Source organism: Galeopterus variegatus, unplaced genomic scaffold (assembly GCF_000696425.1).
Source record: "Galeopterus variegatus unplaced genomic scaffold, G_variegatus-3.0.2 Scaffold9131, whole genome shotgun sequence".
Classification (NCBI taxonomy): Eukaryota; Metazoa; Chordata; class Mammalia; order Dermoptera; family Cynocephalidae; genus Galeopterus; species Galeopterus variegatus.
The window spans coordinates 15,299-31,000 of record NW_007735242.1 but is presented as its reverse complement, the minus strand read 5'-3'; the positions used below and the strand labels follow the sequence as shown (position 1 = coordinate 31,000).

At 39.1% G+C, this 15,702-nt stretch overlaps 1 protein-coding gene across 1 annotated transcript in view; it reads left to right on the top strand.

Annotated features, from left to right (window-relative positions):
* Window positions 1-2: 2 nt before the first annotated feature.
* LOC103609069 (protein RMD5 homolog A-like) overlaps window positions 3-15,702 on the top strand; it is a gene marked incomplete at both ends in the record, with an annotated part of 19,846 nt that continues 4,146 nt past the window's right edge. The window contains one exon of the mRNA XM_008593441.1: window positions 3-132. Coding sequence (XP_008591663.1) covers window positions 3-132 — 130 coding nt within the window. The remainder of the gene's footprint in view (window positions 133-15,702) is intronic.

The window sequence follows — 15,702 nt, the reverse complement described above, 5'->3', positions numbered from 1 at the left end:
GCGTGACGGTGGAGCGCGAGCTGGAGAAGGTGCTGCACAAGTTCTCGGGCTACGGGCAGCTGTGCGAGCGCGGCCTGGAGGAGCTCATCGACTATACGGGCGGCCTCAAGCACGAGATCCTGCAGAGCCACGGTAGGGCGGCCCGGGTGGGCGCGCGGGGCAGGGCCCTCCTCCGAGCCTCATCTCCAACCCCGCGGTGGGACCCCCTTCCTCACCCACCCTCGCGCTTCGGGCCCGGCCGCCGCCTCCCCTGAGGCGCGGAGACCCCCCAGGCCGCTGTGACTTTTCTTTCTCATTTCGTCCGATCTGCCGCGAACCTGCCGCGACCTCGCTTTTAATTCAGAATGAGCGCGAAGCCTCCCGGAAACCCGGCCGGGACTCGCGGGCTCCGGGGGGCCGTCCTTCCCATCTGCGAACTGCCGACCTCCCAGGGTGGGCCCCGCACCGGCCCCGGGGGTCTCACGTGGTCCCCGAACGCTGTCCTGCGTCGACCCAAGACCGAGTGATGAGAGTCAATGCAGGAAGCCCCTTCCCTCTGCCCCACCCCAAATTCGCGGCAGGGGGACTTCCTACCCTCGTGTTTTTTTTTTTTAAATTAGAAAGTCTAGTGTTATTCTTAGCTGTGGGTTAACAGAACAGCCGTTCCTGCAACTTCATAATGTGACTGATGGGTGGAAGCAGCTCCTCTGGACTCCGCAGCAGCACTGACATGATTCCTAGGAAACCCGCTGAATCCAGCGGTTCAGCTCTCCTCGGGCAGCCTCTGATGAGACTGAGGAAGCAAACTGTGGCACGAGTTGTTAGTTACTTGCCTTACCTGGTCAAGTTTGTACTTGCTTTTGTTTCAGAAAACAAGTTTTCTACGGAAGGTGTTTTACCTTGGTTATTTCATTATTGCCTTAGGCCTTGGGGACAGATGGTTTGCCAAAAGTTAGCTTATGGGAAAGCTGGTTGGGAAAGGGTTTTGTTTTCAGTTTTAGAAGTAATATTAAAAGCCTGGTATCCTTACATAGTAGTCACACTGATGATTCCGTTTGTCAGGTAGTGAAGGACTTTTTATTTAATGGGTTTTATTCAGGAGCTCTTGTGGGGAAGCTGGTCAGGAAGGGGTTTTGTTTTGGATTTTTGAAATAACGTTAAAGGTCTGGTATCCTTACATAGTAGTCACGGATGATTCCGCCTGTCAAGAAGTAAAGGGCTTTTCATTTAATGGGTTTTATTCAAGAATTCAGCTTGTGGGCTAAACAGAAATTTTACGTAAAGGAAGATTTGGTAGCTGGGGAGAAATGCAGATGTTTGTGGCAGGTGAGATGAGGGCAGTGGTGTTAGCTAAACTTCTTTATTCTTCTACACCTTCCTTTCTCACACTGCCTTTCAGTTGAGGGTGGGTGCTAGTCCACAGTAAGGGACAACATCTCATTCTGGGCAGCAGTCACTTTTGAATTCTGCTGAAGAAGCAATCCTGCAACCATAGTGGTTGAAATATTGATATGGAAAAATCCCATTAACTCTGGTAAGAGTTGCAATATTAATATGGGACAATGAGCAGACTTTGGTGGCTCCCTGTGAAGGGAAATTTGATGGACTTGGTAATGATATAGTTGGTAGAAGTGGGGACGTAGAGGTGGAGTGGGGTGGGAATCCTGGGAAGGTTCTGATGACTGATTTTGGTCATGTGAGATAAAGTTAAAGGGGTTAATGAAGATAGAGTCAACAGCTTAATGTCAACTCGTGGCTGGAGATGTATAGGTCTAAGACTGTTTTCTGATGTCATTTTAAGAGAACAGTGGAGAGGATCACTTAGGATGCAAGGAGGAAAGACAGTAGGGTCCAGCCTCAGCTTTGAACTACCCTTGGAAAGTGGAGGGCCAAGGTGGATCCAACAGAAACCAAAAAGAGCTGGGGTTGGTCAGCAGTTATTTGGCTATTGTGAGTCAGTGGCCTTCTGTAATTGAAGTTTTATAGAATTGTTAAAACAAGTCAGATTACTGGAGGTTAAGAAAAATGTGATGCAAACAGGTGTAAGGAAACCCAAGGCTGCACCAGTGCAGTGGTAGAAGGTATTCCCACTCCCCTACTCCCTGGAAATCTTTGTCTTGTTAAACGCTGAAAGGAAGGAGCCAGTGGGAGAAGAGAATGAATGAAGGGCCTAAACTTGGAGAGGAGGAAGGAACATTTCCTTTTTAGGGACTAGGTTAGAAGTTGGGTTGGATAGGCAGGGTTTGAGAGGGAAAAGATGGAAAGTAAAGTGCCTTTCTTCCGTAAGAGAGGGAGGATATTAATTGAAGGGGATGTGGTTGTGAGCTTTGTTTTAGGGAATTTAGGGGCAATCCCAGATAGATAACGTTGTGAAGAATTGCTAAAGCAGGAATTTGTTTTAGATCTCTTTGCTTGGTATCAGGGAACTTTTCTGGGAATTTACGGTACTAGCCATGGGATATACCGTGTGCTGTCAGAAGAGTCTGACTTGGTGAGTTTTGTGTGTTCCCTTTTCAGCCTCCTGTTTTCTATCCTCTTGTCTACCAAATTGCCAGTCTTATGTTGGTATCCCTTTGTTTTTCTTTAGCAACAGAATTAAGTGGTTAAAGGTAGTAAAAAAGAAGAAACATGAAAGATGATAAATACCACAGGTGCCAAGTCTAGTTTCCAAAATAAAATTTCTTTCTTTGGGTGTTCCTTTGTGTGAGGACAAACATCATGCTTTGGTATCTGGGTTATGGTATTTTTCAAAGCAGATAATTTCTAAATTAAAGTTCTCTGTAGGTGATGTGGTGGATATTATACTGAATCTTGAATATACCCTTCTGAAAGATATACAAGGATACTTCAAAAAACTTCATGGAAATATAGAATTAAAAGATAATGTGAATCTTTCCATGAACTTTTTGAAGTACCTTCATAGAATTTGAACTCAGTTTTCAAGTTTAAAGGGAAATTTTCAGAGCTTCTGAAGGTTCGTATCTGGACAAATGACCTCATGGGCTGTGACCTGAGAAAGGGGCTCCAATTAGGAAGCTCTTTCAGGGCTTTGGATCTCATACTCTGAGTTTAAATGAGTTAATATTCTTTCAGGAATGTGGTATGAGTCAAATAGAATCTTGGGGACTATACAGATCCCTCAGGGTCCTATATAGGACACATCATTGCATCATATTGGTGTTTCAGAAGTGTCCTTTAGCTAGGGTCAGGGAATCAGTTCAGTTTCTGAGGATGAATTACAATTTGTTATTTTGAAATTTCTTTTCTCTCTCTTTGTAGAAGTTGTGAGCAGACAACTATACTAAATGATCAGGGCTAGGATTTGTGGTGATCATACATAAATGGATTTAGTAAGCTGGATGACAACCCCCTTCCATCCTCCATTCTTGCCACTCTTACTCTAGGTTGTAAACACTGCCCTAAGGGGGCTAGCCTGGCAGCTGGCCTGGAAATAGTCCTGCAGTGAGCCTTAAAATCTCTCAGCTGCTCTAATTTGCCTCTATATAGCCTGGAATTCTTTCAAATAAAATTTCTCTAATTAACCATTTCTTCTAAAGAGCAAATTTCTTAATGCAGATACCTTTGGGGAAATAAGGGTGGTATGGGATGGTCACTCACACCTAGTCAGTTAGTTTTTGCTCTGCCATTTAAACCAACCCTAACTAAATCCATCAGCCTGGGAAAAGGAAAAAACAATTAAAAAAAAAAATGGAGGTGTCAGCCCTACAACAGAGGAATAGTATTGGAGTATGTGGCTCTGAGATGGAGGGGCAGGCTTTGAGTGGGTGCTGTATAGCCAGTTGGGGAATTTGATGGTTGAGGGACCACTTAGGCGTATAGAAGTATGAAGAGGGAGTAAAGAACTAGGGAGAATGCTAAAGAGGAGTTCTGCTGAGGCCTGATCCGTTCCTCTTCCTGGACACTGATTAAAGACTTCTTTATGCAACGTATGTGGCTCTGAGATGGAGGGGCAGGCTTTGAGTGGGTGCTATATAGCCAGTTGGGGAATTTGATGGTTGAGGGACCACTTAGGCGTATAGAAGTATGAAGAGGGAGTAAAGAACTAGGGAGAATGCTAAAGAGAAGTTCTGCTGAGGCCTGATCCGTTCCTCTTCCTGGACACTGATTAAAGACTTCTTTATGCAATAGGAACTGCCTTAAGAACAAATCTATAGGGTGGTAGATAGGAGGATGGGGAGTGATCTAGAGCCTGCAGTGAGGTGTCCAAGGTAAGAGGAATAGGGATAACTAACTGTTCATGGGAAATGGAAGGTCTGTGCTGAGGTGTTAGTCTGAGAAAGTAAAAAACCATTTTTTTAACCTAATTTGTCAGGAGTTCAAGAATTGTGTTGAACTCTGATTCTTATCCTTAATTATTTTAATTGAACTTTAGGGTTCTCTTAATTGCCCCAAGTCTGAGGGGAGAGGAGAGTATTCCTGTCATTTAGTTGTGGCAGCCTTTCAGTGAGAGTTTCCCTGTAAGCATGAAGTTTGGTCTAATTTAAGATTCAGTGTGGCTAATATTGGTTGGTATGCTCTTGATCTAATTTGGATAATGCCCTGGTGCTTCTCAGACTTCAGTCACACACATGCACTCTTTATTTTTCAGATGGATTCATAGATTTACTTAGGTAGATTTATCCTCATTCTAGGCAGTGATATTTGTGAAATCATAGATTTGGTTGGTTAGGTATAATAAGCTACATATTAAAAATATATTCTTAAGGGGCCGGCCCGTGGCTCACTCGGAAGAGTGTGGTGCTGATAACACCAAGGCCACAGGTTCGGATCCCATATAGGGATGGCCGGTTTGCTCATTGGCTGAGCGTGGTGCTGACAACACCAAGTCAAGGGTTAAGATCCCCTTACCGGTCATCTTTAAAAAATAAATAAATAAATAAATAAATAAATTCTTAAGTATTAAAATATTCTTATACAAGCTAAAATTATCATTCACATCAGTGGTATGAGAACTACACTTTGGACAACCCTTGCTTAACAGAGAAATAGTATGAGTAATTTTTTGTAATTTGGTGATTATTTTTATATGCTTTTTAGCATTTTTTTTCCCACTGGTAAAATATTTATATTTTTGTTTTCCCATTAGTACCTATATGATGGAAGGGAGAACAGAAAATAACTATATATCATGTATTGCTGGTATTCTGAATTCACATTTGGTGAAAAAAGATGAGGATGAAACCATTAGGTAATAGTTTCAGGAAATGTTTAAAGTGTACTTGGGAAAATTACAGTATTTCTAAGACTAACAGGTATGCAATATTTTAAAATCGGTTTTACACTATTAAGGAGAGTTCTAGTATGGTTTCTGAAAGTTACACTGAAGGAATTTTCTAAATTTAATTTTTATTTATTTATTTTGAGTAGATAGCACATTCAAATGGTACAAATTCAAACAATAAAAAAGGTACCCAGTGAAAAGTCTCCCTTGTACTCTTTGTTCTTGGACCACCTAGTTTAGCCCACCTTACTAACAGAGATTTTTTAAAAGAATTCAGGGAAATGGTAAAAAAATTTTAGGGCATCGGATATGTAATTCCACTTTCTGTGATTTAGGTTTAGTATTATCTTTGCAAGTTGGTAAAAACATCTTCATCTGTAGAAGTGATTAACATATAATAGCACCTAAAACTCCTTTCTTGTGTGTGCACGTTTGGTGTGACTCTTAGTAGTAAAACTCATTTACATTATGACTCCTACCTTTATCTATCTCTTTAGATCAAAGAAATTGTTGAAAATTTGGTTGCTAGTTGCAGAAGTGCTTCCTTTTTTAAAAATTGGAGGGAGACACATGAGAACGTAAGTAGGCAAGTAAGCATGAAAAAAAAAGTAGATTTTGGAGGTTACATTTTTAACTCATTTCTGTGGAATGATATTGCATTAGTAGATAGAAGCCAGAGGTTGAGGTTCACATGTTAGGAATAACCTGCCACTCTAGAATTTGGGTTGTGTGTATTATACTTATGTGTTGAAAAGTATGCTTGTTTGCATGTATAACTGCTTTGTACTTTTCACAGCATACAAGTGTTGAATGTTGTTATGTATTGTGCTGAATGAGAGTAAAAAGATCATGGCTTGGTGGACTAATGGTTTGTTAACTTAGCCTTATTCCTTGGTGTACAAAGAGTAGGCTACATAGCCAGGTCTTCTCCCATTTGTTACCCCAACTTTTTGTTAAATACTAACAAGACACTCTTGAGAGAATAATGACTTTTAAGTTTTGAATTGAATACAATTTGATATCTATGTTTAACATCTAGCCTGGAAAGTAGCATATAAATAGGTCATAAATAAAAGTTTGGGAGGATGACAATAGCCATTGTTCAGATATTCTAAGAGGAGAATAGATGGTTACCAAGCTACTTGGCCTCTTTTAGGTGGTAAGAATAGGTCAGTATCAGTGTTTCCAGTTGGGTTTAGAAGCAGATTTAACTTTGTTAGCCATTCTTTTCCAGGCTCATTTGGGAAATAATTCTTTGTTATTTGGCATATTATTTGTTTAGACTGGTTGCGTATTATTCAGACTTTTGGTTGCAGGTGATGTAATAGTTTTTATTAAAAGGGAATTTGGTGACAAATAACTAAAAAGGCTGAGGTTAGGTCAGGCTGGCTCCAGAGGCACAAAGGTTGTCATCAGGACTGGTCTTGTTCTTTTCCTCTGTCTGCTGTGCTTTCCGTGGTTGGCTTCTTTCTCAGAGGATTTTTCTCCATGTGGAGGTGAAGATGGCCATTGGAGCCCAGAAGACAGGAAGATGGCCTTTTTTCTGCATTTCCAACAGACTTTCCAGGGAGTAGGTTTATCATCCTGTTCTGGGTCCTATGCCTCTCCATGAATCAGTAATGGGGGCTGGGGCATGGGGTCCTCTGGCCACTTGGAGCTGTGCTCACCCTGTGTCAGGAGATGTATGGCCGTGTGATCCACCATTCATCAGGTAGAAGAGAAATGGGTCTGGAAAGGAACACTTGCCCCCAGACAGTGTGTGTGTATCATAGTTGAACAGCTACAGGTTATATCAATAACAGTGTTTTCTTAAGGTGATTTCATGACTAGCCCAACCTCTATTTTTCAGCTCTTGCCTTACCTCCTAACTTTAATGTTTGTATAATTCAAATACTGAGTTTTACTGTGATTTAATCAGTAGACTAGAGAAAACAACTTGGTTCATGATATTTTTGGGAACTTACTTGAAATTGCTTTTATGCTTGGCATAATAAAGTTATTTTCCTAAGGTTATTTTCTCTCAAGTAGTTTCTAACTCTGGATAATAATGTGGCAGCGCATGCACGACTTGCTGACACTTCTGTGATACTATCGTACTAGAGTTAATAGAGAAATTTCCATTGTTTCTGTCTTAGTCTCTTAGTTGTTAGGATGGTGTTTTAGCAAATTGTCCACTTGGAATATTAAACCTGACTTGTTTTTATTTGTGACCCTGTTTCTTCATCTGTATTGTTTCTGTCTTAGTCTCTTAGTTGTTAGGATGGTGTTTTAGCAGATTGTCCACTTGGAATATTAAACCTGACTTGTTTTTATTTGTGACCCTGTTTCTTCATCTGTAAGCCTTCTGGAGTCTTTGCAAATGACCCCAAAATTCAGTTTCGGGAGAATTGTGAAGGTCCCTGGTCCTCAGCTGTGTACTTGGAGCCCTTTGGTACTTCCAAAGTTGACAGATAATAGGGAGATGATGTTTTCTAAGTGGGCATTTCTTTAAAAGCTCCAAGAGTTCGTAGAAGTATGGTAGAAACTTCTGGCCCTTCTCCTTAGATTAAATGTTAGCCCAACACTTCAAAGAACAGAAACTGGAATATCAGGTAGGACTTGAGGCTTTAGAAATATTTTCATCTTACTTGGGATTGGTGATTGTATGGATGAGCTCAAAATGTTGTTTGGAGGAGCTGTAAAGCTTATGCGAGTATTACCAAGTCTTTCTCCACTCAACATTGAGGCCTGAATAGTGATTTCTTTTTCTTACGGGCACAGTGTCAGGCTGTGTTTTATCTCTGACGATTTTGCTATATTTGCAGAACCTATATAAATTTAATATCATCTTATTGATATATAAAGATATTTGGCAGGAGATAAGGAGAGACTTCTTTTCAAAGAAACATATATGAAGTCCCTGATCCTCCAGGAACTTGAAGTCTAGTTTGAGAAGATAGTATGAACCTGTACTTGTGGGGTAGTATACAAAGTTTTGTCCTTGGGCTCAGGAAAACTGGGTTTAAGTTTTTGCTTTGACACTTAACTAGTTGTACAATCTTGCTTAGCCTGATTTTCCTTCAGTAAACTGATCACTTATCTCACCAAGTTATAGGAATGAAATAGATAATAGATGTGAATTGGCTTTGAAATTTGTAAAATGGGGGATACTTTTTATTTATAAGGTCTCGGCCTTTAAGCAGTGTTAAAAACTGTTTTAATTGAGATACTTTGACTAATATTTAGGTGTCTTTATTACTGGTTTATGTTAAATGTTCTGTGCTCAGTGGTCTGCTTAACACTGTAAGAAATACTGAAAAGATACAAGAAATGATCTTGAGTTGGAGAGACCATTCTTTTACATCTCAAAGGGGAAAAAAGCCAAGGCCATGGCACATTATATAACAGCACTTGAGGTTAATACAAATACTTAGTAATTCAGAGAAATGGGAAGAGAGGGAGCCTTAGAAAGAACCATATGGGAGAGGGGTGGAGGTGGGTATTACTTCAATTGAACTTTAGAGCGCCTAGATAGCAGTTATCAATCACCAACTGTATGTGGAAGTAGACTAAATCTTGTGAGAGTAACAAAGGACAAAGTTCTCGTCTTCTAAGAACTTTGTATCTAGTTAAGGAAGATGAGACTGGTATAAGTTTTTTGCAAACAAACAAACAAGAACAGTGCCCTGTAATGCAGGATAGTGTGTACAGGCCAAATGCTGAATGGATGGCACAGACGAGAAGGGGTAGGACTTGAGACAGGGAGAGAGAGACTGTTCTCATCCCTGGAAAGTTTTAGTAGCAGAGATTGAATCTGGATAGTAGAATGGAGTGCCTGGAGGGGAGGATGGCAAGACCAGAGGTGTAGAGGAGTGAGAAGGTGAAGGACCAGGTTGGGGCGAAATGGGATAAAAGTATTTAAATTGGAATCAGGTTTTGTAGAGCCATGGATACTGGGGACAGTAGTAGACTTTAGATATTGAGTGGCATTGGGTTGGGGTGGGAATGTTTTGAATAGGGAGGGGACAGGGACATGATCATAGACCGATTGTCAGCAGTATTTAGGTTAGGTTGGAGTTGGGAGTGCGTTTGACTAGAGGCAAGAAGACTAGTTAAGGTTTGGTCTGGTGAAATAAGGGCCTGTGTTAGGGTAGTGGTGGTAGAAATTTAAAGGAACCCATGCAGGGGATCTTCTTAGAAAAGGAATTACCAGGACCAGGTGCATGTATGGAGTCTGGCAGAGTGGGAGAGAAGGGTTGGAAAAATCAAAGATTAATCTAAGGTTTTGAGCATGAGTGATGGGTAGATAATTATGGAACCAGGAAGAAAATAGGAAGTTAAGGAGAGGAAAAGGTAAAAATACGAGTTTGATTTTTTTTAAAATATGAAATCCAGATTTAAATAGTACAGCCATTTATTTCAGAGATAAAGATGCCTAGAGATTAATTTAGTCTCTATGTTTTGAATTTGTAGGGAGCAAGTAGGTTCTCTAAAATGGGACTGTCTGGCAGACATTTTAAAAACTTGTGTGTACATCCCCTTTTTCTTCTCTCTGCAGTTCTTGCCTCATAAACTTTGAGGCCTTCCCTTTCTTTTTTTTTTTTTCCTTTTTGTCTTTTTTACTGACCGGTAACGGGATCACAACCCTCGGTGTTGCGCCCGCACTGTGCTCAGCCAGTGAGCGGGAACCGGTCTCCACATGGGATCCGAACCCTCGGCGGGAGTGCCACCGCGCTCCCAAGCTGTGCACTCTCCAGTGCGCCACCGGGCCGGCCCTTCCCTTTCTTTCTTATGACAGTCATTGGTCTTGTTTTCTGTTCTAGGAGCACTATTAGTCTGTGCCCTGTAATTTAGCTCTTAAATATAAACTTTCTTGTTTTGTTTTTTTCTCATACTTGGTTTTGCAGCACACTAGGCCTGTGATTTGATGCAAGGTGTCTTCAATAACCTCTCTGGATCAGAACATCTATCTGTGAATCTCTGTTCTGAAAGGTTAGGGGTTCAACACCAAATGCCATACTTTTTGTTTACTTAGCAGTACCAGCTATTAATATACTGAAAGAAATTTTTGTTTTCAGTATGTGCCACCTCTAGAAAAAAATTAGATGTGTTCGATTTGTGCCTTTTCCTTTCTCCTCTGAGTAAATCTGTTGAGCAGCTTCCATGTCTAGGTGCTGAGGAAGCCAAAAGAAGCCCAAAGCTTCAATAGGCCACAGCTGAGTTTACTGCCGACACTATAAAATAGTCCTTTATCAATTTTTAATACCAACGTTACCTTCTCAAGTTCAAAGTTTTTCTGTTCTAATACTTTGCAGAGATATCCATATTCACCTTGTCATGACTTTTATTTCCATCCTAAATTTCTTACTCTATGAAACTGGTAACATGTGGGAAAATACCTTGAACACTGCTGACACAGGATTTCAGCACTCCCTAAATGTTAGTTGAATTTAAATGTCATAGTTCTCATTTTCTTTTGACTTTCTTTCCCTGTTTTGTCTTAGTTTTATTTTATTTTAAAGTGTTAACTAAGACTTTTATAAGGGTGAGATAACATAGAAACTTTTTCGTTTTCTAGCCTTCCTAGTAATGCCTAATATTGCTTTGGCTTTTTGATTTTAATGTTTTTTTGTTTTTTTTTCAAAGGAACTAATCTAGAATGAATTCTGGAGTATATCTTTATGAGATGTGAGTTTTCATTTATGTACAGGTAGGATTATGTTAACTAAATGGACTTCTTTGTATTTATCTGGATCAGAATTTGTTCTATTTTGCTTTCCATTTAATTTTAAATTTAAGATCTCTGTCCATTTTATGAAAGTGGAGTTAACTTTTAATAACTCAGAAGAGCTCAAATGCAGTATATATAATATTTATAAACTTGGATATCTAAACTTTTTTCTGTTTCCAGGATATTCATAAGAATGTTCAGTCAGGTCTTAGCGATTTCTGGGGAATCCCACTGTTTATTTCCACCAAAATAATCTAGTGTTAGATGGTGAAGTTCTCAGCCTTTTTGAAAAGTGAATAATTATCATCATCATAGTGATACCTTTTTGTGTTGTGCCTTGCCATCTTTATAGAGCGCTATTGATTATGGTGAGTCTCATCTCTTGTGTTTGACTGTTGGGCAGCATGTACTTTACAGTGTAATTGACACCTTTAAACTGCCTTTTATAGGCCAAATGATAACTTTTTTTTTTTGTAGCTGGCTGGTATGGGGATCCAACCCTTGGCCTTGGTGTTATGACACCATGCTCTCACCAACTGAGCTACCTGGCCAGCCTTCAAATTAGAACTGTTGATTATCTCTTGATGAGCAGACATTTTAAGCTATAGCATTGTGATACTGCCTACCAGCCAGCTGCTTAGTTTTAGCACTGCTACCTTTCTTTAACAGTGTGTATTTGTGCAATTATTTGTGATCCTCCCTCCCCATATTATAAAAATAAGTAGCAGACAGAAAATTGAGAGTGCAAATGTGTAGAGATGAGAATCATAGTTGTCAAACCTAATGATATCTTTGTCTTGATTGTATTAGGTGGGCCAAAATAGTGAGTGTATCTTGTCAAGTAGTTGGACACATGATTGTCTTAAGCCTTATGATGAGTAAAAAGAAAATAGAACAAATACATGTATGTATAAAATGTCAAAACTTATTGAAGTTTGTTTATAAAAACGAAAATATAAGTAGGGATTTTATAATTTTTAGCTTTGTGGGAATCAGGAACTCCTTTTAAACATGTATGTTTCTGTACCTTCCTATATTTTGACTTAAGATACACTTTTTTTTTTTTTTAAATAAAGATGACCGGTAAGGAGATCTTAACCCTTGACTTGGTAGTGTCAGCACCACACTCTCCCAAGTGAGCTAACCGGTCATCCCTATATAGGGATCTGAACCCTTGGCCTTGGTGTTACTAGCACCACACTCTCCTAAGTGAGCCACGGGCCGGCCCCTAGGATACATTTTTATAGGAACACATTATATATTACAGTTGAGATGTATGTTGTTGCATCTTTGACAGACCTTGGCAGAGTTTTCTTTTACAAACAGGGAAACTGGCTCAAAAGTTACTTGAGTCAGAGCATAAGCCTGTGAATTCTGGGGTAGAGGGCTTGTTATTTGGAAGAGACAAGGATCTTAAAACTGAGGCGGGAGACTCTATTTTGTGAATGTGTCTTATTTGAAAATTGGCACACATGCATGCGTGTGTGTGTGTGTGTGTGTTGATCTTGCATCTTGTAACTTTGCTGAACTCACTTATTAATTCTAGGATTGTGTGTGTGTGTAGATTCCTTGGGATTTTGTCCTTGGACAATAATGTCATTGGCAAACGGGGACAGTATTATTTCCTAAATTATTTGGTATTTGAGAAATTTAGGCCACGGTGCTATTGTTCACTTATTAATTCTAGGATTGTGTGTGTGTGTAGATTCCTTGGGATTTTGTCCTTGGACAATAATGTCATTGGCAAATGGGGACAGTATTATTTCCTAAATTATTTGGTATTTGAGAAATTTAGGCCACGGTGCTATTGTGTAAACATTAAACATAGACATTAAACATAGACAGTCAACATTCTGTGAGAGAGTGGGGGATGAGCAAACTGCTGAGTGAAGTGGGGGAGTTAGTTTAGAGGGTGTTGGTGGTATCAGATATTTCCAATGCTGGGCTTCAAATTGAGAATATGTAATATATGATTTATTATTTTCTTTCAGTAAATAGTTTTTGAATGTCTACTATGTGCCAATTACCATCTAAACATTGGAGATTAGACAGTCATCTTCAGTGAATTTTGTGGGAGTGATAGGCAAATGACAGCATATTTACAGCAAAATGTGAAACCCTAAAAGGAAATGCAGGGTGCTATGGAAACACACATTTTTCTAATTTATTGTTTTTGTGAAACTAGTGGACATTAGTCCTGAAGTGGCTAGGCAGCGAAGCCCAAGGGCAAAGCTTTACAAAAAATAGTTAAGGAGTTAACTCAGTTATGTTTAATTTAGTGTAGGGAGTATCTGATTTTGGAGGAGACCAGGACTATTCTAATTACTGAGAATATCATGCTTAAAATCTGTTTATAAAATAAAAGGTGCTATTCAATTGTATTGAAAGGAAATTATTTTTAACTTAGACCAACCACTTGTGTTGGTTCTTTGCTTGGATGTAACATACAAATTATTGTACTTATTGAATCAAGTCATGATAGAAGTGACTTTATAAAGTACTTGTTGTGACCAACAGTGATGAACACTGCCTCAGAGCTATTTTTTTCATGCTTATGTATGGGGCCTAGTTCTGGGGAATTTTATCATTAAAAGACACGTTGGCACAGGACTTTATCATGAGTGACAAGTGATCACCACTGTGGCCAATCTGGATCTCGTTTGGTCATGGTGAAGATGGCTGTCACAGTAATTCTGCAGCTTTACTTTTAGGAACTGAATCCAATTAGATATCTTTCACAGAAAGGTCCTCCTACATAGAAATAGAAGCAGGTTGTATTTTCATACAGAGAGATAAAAAGAACGTTAGAATTGTCCCATGAGGACTTTGGTCGTGTCTCAGTCAGTCTGATCATTGTAATAATTTTCAAACCTGTTTTTACCTTTGGCTGCTTTCCACTGAATCCATTTGAAAATGCATTAATGGAATTTGTTCTCTCTGAATAGGGCTTTCCCAGGGTTCTCTTTCAGATTATTCCATTATACTTTTCTTGAGCTTCCAAATACCTTGTAGAAATTATTTTTCCTTGGAGCATACTGAGAACTCTCAGTGTTAATTAATTGACCATATACTATGTGTATCTATCATTTATAAAATTGAAAATCAAAAAGTAGAGGAATTGTAGTTGGTAAAGGAAGAAAAGGAGGTAACAGCCGCACCAAACTCCAGATACCTAAGTTACTAAGATTTGAAAATACCAGTGGATTTCAAGGTTGGTACTTGGAAGTTCAGTTGGTAAATTCCACCTGATCTCTCTGTCTTCCAGTTTGGTTTCTGCTTTTTTGTTCTTTAACCTTTTGTCTACTGGTTGTAGAAACAGGTGTGTTATGGCTTTCTTTTTAAAAAGTCTTTAAAATTGAGATATAATTTGCTTACCATACAATCCCCCTTTTTAAGGTGTACAGTTCCATGGGTTTTTGTATATTCACAGAATTGAATATGCGCTTATAACCATTACCTAATTCCAGAACATTTTCAGCATTCCCAAAAGAAAATGTGTACTCACATTAACAGTCACGCTCCATTTCACTCTCCCCCTGCCTCTGACAACCATTAATCTACTTCTGTCTCTATAGATTTGCCTATTCTGGACATTACATATAAATGGAATTATAAACTGTGTGGTCCTTTTGTTTGGCTTATTTCACTTAAAGTAATATTTTCAAGATTCGTCCACGTTGTATGTATCGGTACTTCATTTCTTTTATGACTGAATAATCCATTGTATTCATATATGTCACTTTAACCATTTATTATTTGGACATTTGGTTTGTTTCCACTTTTTGGCTATTATGAATAATGCTGCTATAAATATCTGTGTACAAGTTTGTGTATTTTCAGTTCTCTTATACCTAGGAGTAGAATTCCTGGGTCATAAGGTAATTCTGTTTAACTTTCTGGGGAACTGCCACATTGTTTTCTACAGTGGCTGCACCATTTTATGTTCCACCAGTGATGTACGAGGCTCCTAATTTCTCCGTGTCTTTGTTGACATGTTATTGTCTGTCTTTTCATTGCAGCCATCCTAGTGGGTATGAAGCAGTATCTCACTGTAGTTTTGATTTGCATTTTCCTAATGACTAATAATATTGAGCATCTTTTTGTATGCTTATTGGTTATTTGTATATCTTCTTTGGCAAAATGTTTATTCAAATTCTTTGTCCATTTTTTTTTTCCTTTTTGTCTTTTTTCGTGACCGGCAACAGGATCGCAACCCTTGGTGCTGCGCCCGCACCTCGCTCAGCCAGTGAGCGGCAGGTCTGTATGTGGGATCCGAACCCTCGGCGGGAGCGCCGCCACGCTCCCAAGCGGCGCACTGTAGCACTGCCACCGGGCCAGCCCTCTTTGTCCATTTTTAAATTCTGTTGTTTGTCTTGTTATTGTTGAGTTATAAAAGTTTTTTACACATTCTGGATACTAAATCCTTATCAGAATATGATTTGCAAATATTTTCTCCTGTGAATTATCTTTCATTTTATTGATAGCATTTGAGGCACAAAATTTTTAAATTTTGATGAAGTCCAATTTATGTTTTACTCTGGTTACTTGTGCTTTTAGTGTCATATCTAAGAAACCATTTCCTAATCAAGAGTAAAGTATGCACCTGCTTTCTTCTAAGAATGTGATAGTGTCAGTTTTTAACATTTAGGTCTTTATTCCATTTTGAGTTACTTTTTGTATATGGTGTCATTCTTTTGCATGTGGGTATCTTGTTCCAGCATCATTTATTGAATATGACTTTTTTTTTTTTTTTTTTTTTTTGTCTTTTTGT